Source organism: Myodes glareolus, chromosome 6 (genome assembly GCF_982192425.1).
Source record: "Myodes glareolus chromosome 6, mMyoGla1.1, whole genome shotgun sequence".
Taxonomy (NCBI): Eukaryota; Metazoa; Chordata; class Mammalia; order Rodentia; family Cricetidae; genus Myodes; species Myodes glareolus.
The window spans coordinates 82,858,853-82,872,337 of record NC_142031.1 but is presented as its reverse complement, the minus strand read 5'-3'; the positions used below and the strand labels follow the sequence as shown (position 1 = coordinate 82,872,337).

General features: G+C 53.1%; 1 protein-coding gene and 1 long non-coding RNA gene across 7 annotated transcripts in view; one reads left to right on the top strand and one right to left on the bottom strand.

Annotated features, from left to right (window-relative positions):
- Positions 1-13,485, bottom strand: part of LOC125388291 (uncharacterized) — a 334,710-nt gene that overhangs the window by 100,299 nt on the left and 220,926 nt on the right. The gene's annotated exons all lie outside the window — the stretch shown is intronic.
- Positions 1-13,485, top strand: part of Ttc7a (tetratricopeptide repeat domain 7A) — a 102,985-nt gene that overhangs the window by 82,967 nt on the left and 6,533 nt on the right. For all 6 annotated transcript variants that reach the window (XM_048416303.3, XM_085690948.2, XM_085690945.2 and 3 more), the window contains 3 exons: positions 97-191; positions 1,343-1,477; positions 8,448-8,650. In XM_048416303.3, the coding sequence (XP_048272260.1) occupies positions 97-191; positions 1,343-1,477; positions 8,448-8,650 (433 nt within the window). The remainder of the gene's footprint in view (positions 1-96; positions 192-1,342; positions 1,478-8,447; positions 8,651-13,485) is intronic.

Below are 13,485 nucleotides of genomic sequence, written 5' to 3'. Positions count from 1 at the left end.
CAGAGTCTGCTGAGATGGGGTTCCCTCTTGCTCCCTGCTGAACCAGGGGGTGCCGGTCGTCTGTATCATGCAATTCTGCCCTCCTTTGCCTTCCAGAGGCCTGGAAAGGGATGGCAGCTTTGAGGGCCTCACAGTGAAGAAACAGAACGGCATTCACCTGACCCTGCCTGATGTGCATGACGCAGAATCCGGTAAGGTCGGGGTTGATCTTGGCTCTGGGTGGGGCTGGCAATTTGCCCAAAGATGGGTGGTGGCCACCCATTGTGGGCAACAGAAGAAGGCCCGTACTTCCTAAGCAGAGTGAATTGGGAGAATGGGACAGATCCGGGGATGTGAGTTAAGCTGTGCTTTGTTGTTAAGAGAGATGGAGATTTCACTAGGCAAACCCAGGGCTTGACTCCAGAGACACCACCACAGTGCCTGGCTGCTTGGGGAACCACTGTCCCCAAGGAAGGGCATGGTGTGGGGGTGGGGGTCCTTGTACTTAAAGCGAATTGTGTCCAGTTATCAGGGCTTCCCATGCTCTTGTCTCGTAAACCAGTCATCTGTGGTTTGTCTCGAGGCCTCCTGGGTTTATTGGAGCCTTTATTGCCTCTGAGGAAGAGAACGCGTTCTTGTTTCACCTGCATGGGAATTTCAAATGTCAACAGCTTATAAATCCCTAGCAGGGCCTGCACCACCCTCGGCCACAGCAAGAAAGGTTCTCTGAGGGCCTAGGTTAGCCACAAGCTAGCACCCAAGGATCTTTTGCTTCCCAGCTTCGCGTGGGTAGGATCTTAACATGTGCGAAACGGTGTGTACTACAAAGACAGAAAGTCAAGATCACCAAAGAAGAGAAAAATCATCCCTCCTCTTCCCTACCACCTACTTGGAAAAGCTCTGGAATTCTTCCGAAGCGCGCCACAGTTCGTTGGGTGACTGTGTTGTGACAAGCTGGTCTCCACTCACCTGAAGACCGTGAAGACCTTTACGTAACAGTGCCGTACGAGCGTGTTGGCTGTGTGTCCTCAGAGCCTTGCGTGATTACACTTTCACTTGCTTTTAACCATTCCCTGTTGTTGAACATTTGGGGTGGTTCTGTGTTCCGTATTAAAGGCAGGAGTCAAATGAGCATCTTTGCTGACACTTAGGATTGTTTTTCCCGGGATAAATTCTCAGTGGCATTTTGGCCAAATTACCCCTTCAGATTTGCCCCCTGGGAAGAGGAACAGGCAGAAGACCCTCCCTAGGGTCTGTGAGCTGGTGTTTGGCAGCTGCCCTTGATGCTCTGTCTGCCTGCTCCTAGGCCCGCGGCAGGTGGTAGCCTGAATTTCGCTGAGCCCTGTGCCCTCTTGTTCTGCAGGCTCTCGGAGGGCTTCATCTATCGCAGCCTCAAGGCTGGAGGAGGCCATGTCGGAGCTGACCATAACAACCTCGGTCCTGAAGCAGGGCCCCATGCAGCTATGGACCACACTGGAACAGATCTGGCTCCAGGCCGGTGAGTGTCCCCTGAGCCACCGATGCCCAGAGCCCTGGCCCTGTCCTTGAGGATGATGGGGGAACGAGATTTCTGAGGAGGCTTACATAGTTAGACTCTTGGTTCTATAGTTCTGTTTCCCAGCTCACTTTCTTTCCTCCCTCCCCTCTTTAATCTCCCCCATCCTAACCTCAGAGAATGTTTGCACTCAGAACTCAGATCCTAGCATCTTGCCTAGGTGCCCCAGGAGAAGAATGTTCCAGAAGAACGAGACAGCCCACTTCCTCCCCTGAGGTTTCTGCTTGTCTCTTGTCCGGCTGGCTGTGGATGTCCTTCTTTGCTCAGTGGGGTGAAGCCCCCCAATAGGAGAGGCAGCCTGAATAAACAGCCAGAGGGCTAATGACACTGAGACTGCTGTCCAGGTGACATACCTTTTGGTCTCCGGCCAGCACTGTTCCCACAGGCAAATGAGTGCTAGAGGGATAGGATTCCGGAAGCCCTGGCTCAAGTCACCCAGATCAGATCCTGTGGCGGCTGACAACTGGCTAGCCCTGGTCTGAAATGACTCACAAGTTAAAGCAGTTAGCACATAGTGGGCGCTCCACAGCTAGTATATGGCTTCGGTAGCCTCCTCCCGGTTCATGATGTGGCTGTGCGATGCCTACAGAGTGAGTGCTTGGCTCAGAAATGCCAAGGAGTGACACACTGGAAGGTGTTTGGCAACTTAACCTGACCGTGGTGTGATGGGGTCCAGGGGAAAGAATAAGGCCAAACAGGAGATTAAGATGTCTCCCGCACAGTACAAGAAGATGAGAGGAGACCTGAGCCTATAGCAGGTTCCCAAACTGCCAAAAGACTGGGCCCCCAGGCCCTGTTTTCTCTGGGTTCGTCCTACCCTCCTTCCTGTTCTCACAGGAGTGGGCTATCATCCCCAAGGAGGTTGATGGAGGAGAAAGCAAGAGGAAGCAATAGCCGGTTCCCTGGATAGGTGGTGTTGAGTCAGTCAGAATGCTCCTAATGAGGACCCAGTGCCGCTCGTGGCCTGCTTTCCACGTGTGGGCACATCAGTGTGCAGCCTGTCCCCACTCTTCTTGTCCTGGATGCTGCATCTGGAGAGAAGAAAAATGGACCTGGATTCATAGAAAGCCTAGACATAACAGCATTGTAATTGGAATGTAATGCAAATACTGCCGCACTTAGCTTCTCAGGGTTCCTCTGGATGCTTGGGGGGCTGGGTTGGGCTGCACACTCAGGAAGGGAATGTCGAAGGAGGGAAAGGTGACAAACAGTGAAGCCATCCCAGCCTCTGAGATGCGGGGTCAGCATGGTCATCGGAGCTCCACGGACTGCCACATGACCCTCTGACGGTAGCTCTCTAGGCCTTTTGTTTTCCTGATGTGTTTGGGATTTGCACTTGGATGCATCTGAAGCTACCTTGGGTTTCCAGATGCATTGCCTTACTCTGGGGTAGCGCATGTGCCCGCAGTAACTCCAAGGAAAGGGAAAAGTGAAAGGTCTATCGGAACCTGGAGCCAAACCTGGTGTGCCACTACAGACACACACCCTTCCATGAGTCACGGGTCAGCCTTTCTGCTCTGGACTTTATCCTGAGAAGTCCGAGAGCAGCCTCTGGACACAGAAGTCACAGCGGATTGAGCGGGTGTGGTCACAGATCCAAACCTCTGGTGCCTTATACAAGGGAGAAGCCTATTTCAGCAATACAGAAATGGCAACCTCGAGTGACACTCTGCCTTCTCTAGGGCACTGCTCACATCCATGTGGTTCACAGCGGCTCCTTGTGACACTCACATTCACGTTCTGAGGCAAGAGATAAACATGGAGGAAAAGTACCCTCCCTCTTCCCATAAGGACACAGCATAGAATCTCCATGCATCCCTTCACCCTATGATTCATTGGCCAGGACTTCGTTATTTGACTGTCCCTAACTGCAAAGGACTCTGACATTATTCTGCATGTCCCCAAGCCTCACTATGAATCATGAGATCTGTTCTCCCGGAAGCAGGAAGTAGACAGATGTACAGCTTCGATGGGAGTGAGAGAATGTGTCCTCGGCACCTCACCACGTCAGGACCCATTTGTATCCTCTGTCCCTGGGCTGCCATCTTCACCAGCATGTCCTGAGTACCTGGTGGAGGAAAAGCTGCCAGGACCAGATCCCCACACTGCCCCACCTGGCCCAGGCTAAGTGTATTGTGATCAGCACTCCCCATACATTCTCTCCCCTCCACTCCCACCCTCCACACACTAATGCTAACAGATACTATGTTGTGCAGGGGGAAAAGGATCCTCCATCACTTCTGAGTGAGCTAAGTTTGATTTGGGATAAACTGCAGCCGAATCTGTCAATCAGGTCCACTGTGAAAATTGACTGGAACGTCATGCCCTTTCCCTCCCACACTTCCTTTCTTCTTCCACTCCCTCAGGCTCGCCAGATTCCAGGAGGGTTTGCACTGAGGCTAGCAGTAGGGGTCCTGCTGCCTGGGCTGTGGGTCTGTGAGAATGGGAAAGCTGCTGCCAGACCCATGTGTGTTCCAGAACCTTCAGTGTGCAGAGGTCCTTTCCGTAAGAGTGACACACACACACACACACACACACACACACACACACACACACTCACACACTTCTCACTACTGAGAGCATCTCTATCAGCTTACAGTGTACCAGAGAGAAGGGTAAGGACACACCCAGGGACTTTCCCTGCCCTGAAGGTCCAAGGACTCCTGGACAGTTCTAGGCTTTCTGCATTTGTAGGAAGCTGACCTGGCCTCCAATCCCCAGTAAGTCATGTTATCTGAGAGCTCATCCTGCAAGTGTAAGCCACTGTGTGCATGTGTGTGTGTGTGTGTGTGTGTGTGTGTGTGTGTGTGTGTGTGAGAGAGAGAGAGAGAGAGAGAGAGAGAGAGAGAGAGAGAGAGAGAGAGTTGATGTTCACTATAGTTACAGCAGCTCTTAGGAGGGACCCTGACCTTCAGGGCAGAGCCAGGTTGAGAACCTGGGGTAGAAAAGGATCACAAAAGCTGCCTGGCTTCAACCTTCCCTCCTCTTATCCATCTTTGCTCTTTATTCACTTTCTGTCTTCCTTGACTCTTTGCCTGGCTCCTACCCTGCTTGCTCCTCCTCCTTTGGTGCCTTGAAGGGCTCCTCGCTTGCTCTCACATTTATTCTTCCCTCCTTCCCACATCCAGAACAGTGGGGTCCTGGGCCCTGACTGTCCCACCTTGCCTGTGCTCCCTAGGGCTCAGTGCTGGGAGGGGGGGGGCGGGGGGGGCTTCTTTGGAATCCTCTGTGACCTCTGACTTTTCTCCACCCCACTCCCACAGTCCTTTGTTCTCTCCTGAGCATCCACACCTCCTGAGGGCCTGCTTCTCGGGGAGCCATGCTTACCTCCTTTGAGATGGATAAATATGTCCTCACTGTGGAGGTCAAGGCCAGGCAGGGGAGATTCCTTTTAGACCAGTGGTTCCCACCTTCCTGACGCTGCCCTGCATCCTTTCCTACAGTTCCTCCTGTTGTGGTGACCCCAACCATAAAATTATTTCATTGCTACTTCATAGCTATGATTTTGCTGCTATTATGAATTGTAATATAAATATGTGATACATGAAAGGGCCATCCGACCCGCGGGGATCATGGCCCACAAGTTAAGAAGCACTGTTTTAGAGCCTTATCTATTTCTCTCCTGTCCCAGGCCCTGCACAGCTCCCTCCATTTTCGGAGGAGGTCTTGGCAGGTTCTCACCTGAAAAGGCCCTGAGGTCCTGGAAGGGTACCCTGCTTCTCAGCATAGGGCCAGCCTGAGGACAAGGCCCTCCCTGTTGCACAAGAGTATGGGAAAGGCCTTAGAGAGTGAAATTAGCCCCCAGCCTGGGGCCTAGAGCCCTCGTTTTGGCAGGAGTGGCGGGGCTACTAGAACCAGCTCTGGGTGCAGGGTTAGGCCAGGCTGCCTCTGAGAAGAACAATAAGAGGGACTTGCAAAACTCCTGGGAGCAGCTGTTTTCCATTTGTACCCTGTGGAGAGAAAGCACAGAGGAAGGTAGTGAGGGAACCCAGGAGTCAAGAGCAAGAAAACCAGAAACAGACCGAAGAGGAGGCTGAGCCGGTGGCAGGGAGGGTAATGAGACAAGAGCGAAAAGAAGGGAGGGAGAGAGAAAAGGAGCTGGGGGCAGAATGTACTTTGACACTCAGGCAGGAACAAAGGCTTGCTCGCTGCCCTAGATAAGGCTAAGTACTGAGTACTAACCCAGCCCTGGCCAGGGGAGCACATGGGTGTGGGCATGGCAGGCCTGACAGTCGCCTGGAAGTAGAGGATCCGGGCAGTGGTGGGCACCATGCCACCAAGCTCCTGCTGCAGTCGTGGTTGGCTGACTGGCAGACTGGTTGGCCGGCTGACTGGCTAAGAACACCATGTTTGGTAAAACAGCAAGCAGTAGCTAAGAGCACCTGCCCAGGGACACAGAGGTTATGAAGACATGGTAGGTACACTGAAGCCCCCAGAATCTGTGTGGCTGCTTTTGAGTCTGAGGCCTTGTGGCCAGAGCCCTCAGGAGACCTGCTGCTCTGACTCTGGACTGTGTCACCTGACTCCTGCCTGAGTGCTAAAGAGACCCATCAGAGAGCCGAGGAGCCCACTACTCAGGGAGCGTTCCTTGGTATATGGCTTTTCGGCTGGGCCCAGGGCCTCAGAAAGCCCCAGGGCCCCCAGCACTAATTGAAATCTGTTGATGTGAACACACTGAGGAGTACCCAAGGCGAAGACCAGGGACAGTCTCCTGGGCACTTGGAGGCAGAACAGCAAGTTGTAAACAGCTTAATGAGCCGTGACAGAGCCAAGTGGGCCCAGCCTGGCTGGGGCTGCTGAGTGAGATGTGGGCATTAAGAGTCTGACCCTAGATTCTCAGAGTGCGTGCCCGGAGAGCTCACCCACAACTGCTGGTGTGTGTGTGTGTGTGTGTGTGTGTGTGTGTGTGTGTGACGTGGGCATCCATCCACACCAAGCCTGATACCGCACCTGTCTCCACTGTACCCCTGGGGCTTCTAACACAGTCCTCTGTTCTCTCTACCTGCTCAAATGTGAACTCCTCTAGAAAAAGCTTCCTGACCACACCACTGTGGCACTGACCTGGCCCAATCTGTACCTCTAGCACCCAGAAATGGTACCTGTCATTTCACTGTCCTGGACCTAGTTGCCACTGCCACTCCCCTATTTTCTTCCTTATGGGTGGACTGGACATGTAGTCCGTGTTCGATAGAGCTGTACATTATATACTCAGTTAGAAATAGAGCCTGTGCAAAGGCCCTGGTAGCAGCTCAATAGGAGAGCAGAAAAGGGAAATGATAGGGAGACAGCCAGATCCCTGTCCACTGGCCAGCCCCGCCCGATCCTGGCCCAAAGTCCCCATCTCCTGGTGTCACTGCCTGTAAGGATAGGGGCCTTGAATGTCTACCCATCCCTCTGAAACAGCATGAGAGTTTGTTTCCTCTGATTTCCTTTCTCAGATTATCACAGCTCCTTACCACCATTGGAAAAAAAGGGCTCCAAATGCTCTCTGTAATATTTTGGGATGTGGCAAGCTGATTGGATTATGCAATGAACTTGAGGTAGCCTTCCTGCCTAAGAACCCCTCCTACTGTATACTGCAGTTCATTAGGCTGTCTTCCTGACAGAGCCAGGTCTGTCCACCTCCTTCTGGGAGTTCCGTCCCTACCCCAGACATGCTCTGAACTGGTGTAACCTCAGCATTCAGCCCGTGCTAGGAAAAGCTCTTGGCAGAGCCGCAAGGCAGACTCTGCTGGCCTCCCGCGCTCCCCATCTGTGTTGCCATCCTTCTGTGACTTCCGCATGGGCACCGGCTCCGGGAGGGGGCAGCCGAGCCCTGGGGGCCGGTTGGAAAGAAGGCAGAGTGGGCCAGCAAGCAGCGTGTCTAAAAGTGTCTGGAGTGGGCGAATGCCTGTGCAGTGCGGGGCTGAAATGCACAGTTCTGTGGTCTGCCTGGAGACGGAAGAAACCGCACCTCTTCCCCTAGCCCTTCACGAGGATCTGATGCTGTCTGCTGGCCGTGTGTGTGTGTGTGTGTGTGTGTGTGTGTGTGTGTGTGTGTGTGTGTCAGCATTAGAGAGAGGCTGTGTCGGGAGAGGAAGCCGGTTCTGCGTTGTCCTTCCTCTGTGAGGAACTGGAGCAAGGCCCTCCCCACCTCAGCTTAGCTGTTTGTGGTGAAGACCCTAATGACTCACGCTTCCCTCTGAGCCTACCTGTGAGGGTTAATGAGATGGGATAGCTTATGAAGTTGGGGCTTGGCCCCAGTCAGCCTCCTTAAGACCAGGAGGCAGCCTTGCTGCTGTGCCACTTGACGTGAGCTCCGTGTCCTCATCAGAGGCCCCAGATCGCTCTGTCCCCATCCTCCACAGCATTTGGTTCTCTCCTGGGCTCCAAGCACGCTCCCGCCTCATCCTGAGCACACCAGGGCCCAGTATACGCCCCTCAGCTACTCTGCTTCGAGACTGAGAGGCCTCCAGGATTGTCACCAGGTCCCTTCCCATCCTGCCATCTGCCCAGAGAAGCAATGAACAAAAGCGAGGACAGACTGAGACCTGTGTCAAAGACGTGCAAGCATGCATGCATTTAACCCTGGGCCACACTGTTCCCCAGTGCTGGGTCTAAAGTCAGGCAGCCTGACATGAGCTCTGTCCCTTACGCTCTCTCTGTGGTTCTGGGTTTCTAAAGTGGGGTGGTGGAAGTGCTTTCTCTAGGATTTCTGTGCCATTGGCTGAGGCAGTTTGTACCCCGCATGGTGACTGACAGAATGGACACTGACAGCCTGGTGCCCAGTGTTACCCTTGTACTTCACAGCAAGGTAGCCCTGGGTCGTGACTCCTTGGCTCAGCCTCAGCTTTCTGGGCTCAGGGATGTGGGCTGGGGCCGCTACCTTTGACTAAACCCCCTCTCACACTTCCCTCGGCTCGTGTTTTCACAGCTGAGCTGTTCATGGAGCAGAGGCACCTCAAGGAAGCAGGTTTCTGCATCCAGGAGGCTGCTGGCCTCTTCCCCACCTCTCACTCGGTGCTCTACATGCGAGGCCGGCTGGCTGAGGTGAAGGGCAACTTGGAAGAGGCAAAGCAGCTGTACAAGGAGGCGCTGACAGTGAACCCGGACGGTGTGTGCATCATGTCCAGCCTGGTGAGTCACCCTCCCTCCCGCCACCTCCTTGCCCGTGGCTTCACCCTTCAGACTAGCACCTTGCTGCTGCCGCCGCTGCCCCTGGGCATCTCTAGAAAGTGACTTCCTGCCAGCTCTGCTGTGAGAGGCATCTTATATGTGTCTTATAGGTGCGAGCTGTTTCCCTCCTATCAGAGTCTACATTGATGAAAAACGATCTAGAAGGGTTGGCTGACATTTTTTGTGGCTTCCATGTTGTTGTGAAATTCTCTTTGTGATCTACATCCAAAGAGTCCGTGGGCACTTGTTAGAACCTTGCCCTGGGAGCTCACCCCAAATGCCTTGTGTGAGGGTCCTCGGACTCTCCCCAGCCTTTGAGCTGCCTCTTCCATTCCATAGGAGCTCTGTCTCCTCAGGGTTCTCAAGGGTGAGCCATGTCAGGTCTGGCATAAGTGTATACTGCAAATGGCCCTGGGCTGTAAAAGGGTCCATCAGACGCCAGTTCTAGAACATGGATTCCGGACCTGGGTACCCAGGGCACAGTGACGCACCTACAACACCCACGGGTGGGGAGGTTTGGTAGCCTGTCTTCTACCTTGAGGGATCATGGGTAGTCACTGTCTCTGAACCTTGATTTTGCTTATCCATCCAGTGATAATTCTACGGCCTGGGAAGCATCATCGTGATTCTTACTCTGTAGAATTAGACTCCCCAGATGACCTTCCCCCTGCTTTCTGTAGCTGTTTCTGGACAGATGGAGCAGCAGGAAGCAAGCCCACCTGCAGAGGCACTAGTGGTCTTGGAAGGACCGTTTCGGAGCCCATAGTTCTCTAGGCCCTGTAGAGGTCTGGGTTCCAGTCGGTTGCCCTTGAGAATGGCTCTCGCAGTGTCCCTGACATCTGGCACAGGGAGATCACAAGGATGGGACTAGTTTCATGTGGTCAGAGGTTTCCATTGCCAGAAGGGGACTCAGCCCCAACAAGAAGCCAGAAGGGTTGGGTTTCAAATTGGGTTTAAAGAGTTTAGGCATATACTAAAGAAATCACTTGAGAGACCAAAGCATCTTATATTATTTCTACCCCAGTAGCCCTTGAAAACAGAACCAAGCAAACATTCCCTGCTCAGCCCTCGCCCCTGTTGTTAGGTTTCCTCTTAGGTTGTTTGAATTTTGAGCCCCAGATAAAGAAATCGCAGGCCACATCACACAGCCCTGTCTCTTCTCGTAGCTTCCTCCCATCCTGTGGTCAGCCCAGCTGGCATTTGGTGTTTTTGCAAGGCACATCCCCCTTCTTCTGCGTTTCAGACATCAGCTTGGCTGGTTAATGCCTCACTAGGGGTCATGTCCAGAAAACCTGATTACTGAGGAGGACCGGGCTGGCATGATTCACGGATATGAGCCTGCAGTCTCAGCCCTCAAGCCCAGCAAAATTCAATAACAAGTACAATTTCGAAGTAACAGCATACCATTTTTCATTTATGCTTATTATTGTTTGTAGCTATTTTCTTGAAATGGAAGCAGTTGCCAACCATGGGTTTCCATGGTAACTGAATAGCTGTCCAGAGTAACTCCCTGCAGATGTTACTGAAATGGTCCCTTTTCTCTTCCTGGGGTGCCTTGCTGATTTAATGAAATTGGAGCAAGTCAGAGCCAGGCCTGCCCACCCTCAGTTTCCAGCAAGCAGAGGGGCAGTCGGCTCCTGCGTGGGCAACCCATCCCCTTTCCACAGGCTTTGTTCCTGCCAGCATCCCACACATATGCATAAAGAATAGCAAATTGCAAGCCTGGAGAAGATTTACTAAGCATATTTTCCTAAAGACGTGTGAATGCTTTTAGCATGTTGATTCGAGTGTTCCCCTCATCTAAATGTCTTCCTTGTGCTGACCTGCGACTCAGGACATCAGGGCTCTCATCCTGGGTCTGGCCTTGGTTTACTTGGGGGACTTAAGGAGACTTGACTTCCATGTTCCCGATGCCCCCTTTTGTAAATGGATAATAATGGTCCCTAGACTATAGTGTTCTTCTAATCAAATGAGATCATGCACATGAAAGTCTGCAGTGAAACAGGAAAGGAGGTTTAGACAGCATACAGACCACTGTTCTCCAGGCCCCCTCCACTGACAGACATTGGCAATCAATCATAGCATAGCTCTGCTTTGAAGCATCAGTGGAGCCTGGGATCTTTTTAAATGTGATATAACACAGTGGAAAGTATTTCTAGTGGGTTAGGCCAGTTTGATATTTCTACCAAAAATTGATTGTAAAACCATCTGCAGAGAATGAGAGAGACATTGTTTTGTGTATTCTGGGATAGATGCATCCTTAGAGAATTATCCAAAGAAAAGAACAGAGAGGGGTACTGGTCCCCCACCATGAAGTCACTGCCAAGGCAGGTTCCTAGGGAAGACACTATAGAAGTAGTCTGTAGTGGTAGACAGCACCACTGAGCCTTTACAAAAACACAGCCTATCGTAGGTACAAGTAGGAGGGCTATCCTTTCCCGTGGAATTTCAGCCACATACAAGCCTGGGCTGGAAAAGTCTTCTGAAGTCATGGGGAAGTCCCCCTTGCCCAGAGTCTGGAAAGGGGAGGGTGGGGATATTCCTAGGGTACTGTGTGGGGGCCAGGTTTGAACCCACATCATAGGGCAGGGCTGGCAAACACCAGGAGAAGAGCGCTCACTGGGGGCAGAAGCCTGTGAAGGTTTCTAAGACAGGGACAGGTGTTCTGCTGCCCTGTCTGCCATCGCCCTTCCAAGATGCGATGGGGAGCTCTGCCTGGTTCTGACTTCACCCTCCATGCAAGTTAGGAATCCACGTCAGACCATGCATGAAGGCATTGCCTCCTTGGCAGTTGTGTGCCTGAGGTGGTGGGAGAGAGGGATGGCAGGGACATAACGCTCTACTGTGCCCACAGCAGAGTCCAGAGCAAGAGGATCCCTGATCCATCTAGTCCTGGAGGCTGTCGCAGGTAGTAGGAGTGTCTGCCAGGTAGTCTCCACCTTCCTCCACTGCCCGAAACCCTCCTCAGCTAGAGTACCTAAACTCGGTGTGCTGGCCGAAGGCTGTAGTTGAGAAGCCTGACATTGTCTGCCCCAGGTAGCATGAGTAGAGAAGCAGAGTCTTTATCAGTGTCCTTGGAGAAGGAGGGTTGGTCTTCAGGGAGGGCAGGAAGGGACCCGGGCTCTTACCCTTCATCTCTCTCACAGAACTTCTCAGTAACACTGGGCACCTCCACAGATGGAACACAGGAGCCTAGGCAGTCTCTTACCTTGGCTGATCTGAGGTAATTGAAGAGGTGCCGTGGTGGCAGCCTTTGGCGAGGCTTTCTGCTGCCTCTGCTGGCCCTGCGCTCTGGGTGTCACCCTGCCAGGCTGGTTCGGCATCTGTTTGCTGACATTACAGAGGAAGCGTGTCCTGAGAGGCTAAGAAGTCAAGCTTGGTGCCCTGCCGTTTGTAAAGGTCCTCTAAAGTTGGACAGGGCGATGACACAGACCTCAGGGCCCCCACACCCTTCTGCCAGACCTCAGGGCCCCCAGACCTATCTGCCTCTGTTGCATGTGTCCTAGGTGTACAGGGGCCAAAGCGGGGTGCTGATGTCTCTTCAGGGGAGCTGTAGTGGATGACTTGAAGAGTACAGGCAACTGGGGGAGTGGGAAGACCAGAAATCTTGTCTTTGGGGAGAATGAGGGTGGGGTGGGGGCTGTGGAGGCTGCGCCTGGGGGAGCTATCTATTGAAGCTTCTGCCTGGCAGACAAGTTCATCCAGTAGGACCATCTTGGCCATTTGATCCCCAGATGAGGTGATTTCATTGGGAGTTCCTCTCCACGTCTCCCTGGAGGCATGCTTCTTGTAGCAAGCAGAAGTGGAAGGTGGGGTGCTAGTACAAGGTGCTTACCTCCCCGGCATCAGACAGGCCAGGGTTTAGAATCTCCTCCACCCCCACTCCTCCTGCCCAGCTTGCCTGACTGGGCACAGGTTCAGATCATGATGACAGTTGGGCACAGTTGACTTGATTTAGCTCCAGAATCCATTTTATCAGCAAGGGAATGGAAAGACTGTCTGGGGTTACGACTAAGGGTAACCACTAATTAACCCCCTTGTCCAGTAAGCCACCCTGTCCTCAAATGGCTAGTTCTCACTCCACTGAAAAGGCAGCCTCCTACTCTACCCCTGAGGACTTCAGAATGAGTCAAGGCCAGTCTTGACCAGAGGTGAGCCTGGCAAAGGCTTCCATTTCCTGGTTTGTTGTAAGCCAGAGTCACAGGATATGACCTGCCTCTGGGCAGTCCGGTGCTTTTGGCCTCTTAGCCCAGAGGCTTCTTTGAAGACCGCTCCATTCAGTCAGAGAAGCCAGCTGGGTCTCTAGACCAGTACACTGCACCCCAGAGACCCACAAAGAGAAAGGAACGGGCATGGGCTTGGCAACACAAGGGCAACAGCCACCAGCTACCCTAGAAGGTCCCTCCTAGGCTGGGCTCCCAGTGGATCTGGGCACTTTCTCAGCAAGGGCCTCTTCAAGAGATGTGGGGTTAGTAAATCACCAGGACACAAGGTGGATCTGGGAAGAGTTGTGTCCTTTGCTTCCAACAGGGGAGTGGAACTGGCCTGTGACTCTAGTTCTGGAAGGGGTGTGGGACAGAAGGGCGTGTCCCCAGTCTGGTTGGGCAGGCTGAAGGTGGCACACCTGATCAAACCTGGAGCCAGCACTGACCTGGAAGCATGCAGCCTCCCTGAGTCTCCTGAAGAGGCGCCTTCCACTGCAATGGCTCCTCTGCGCTGCAGGTCTTCACACACGGCCTCCGGGGAGCTGCTGTCTCCAGCAGCCTCCCAGCTGATTCCCAGCTTCCCAGCTGGAA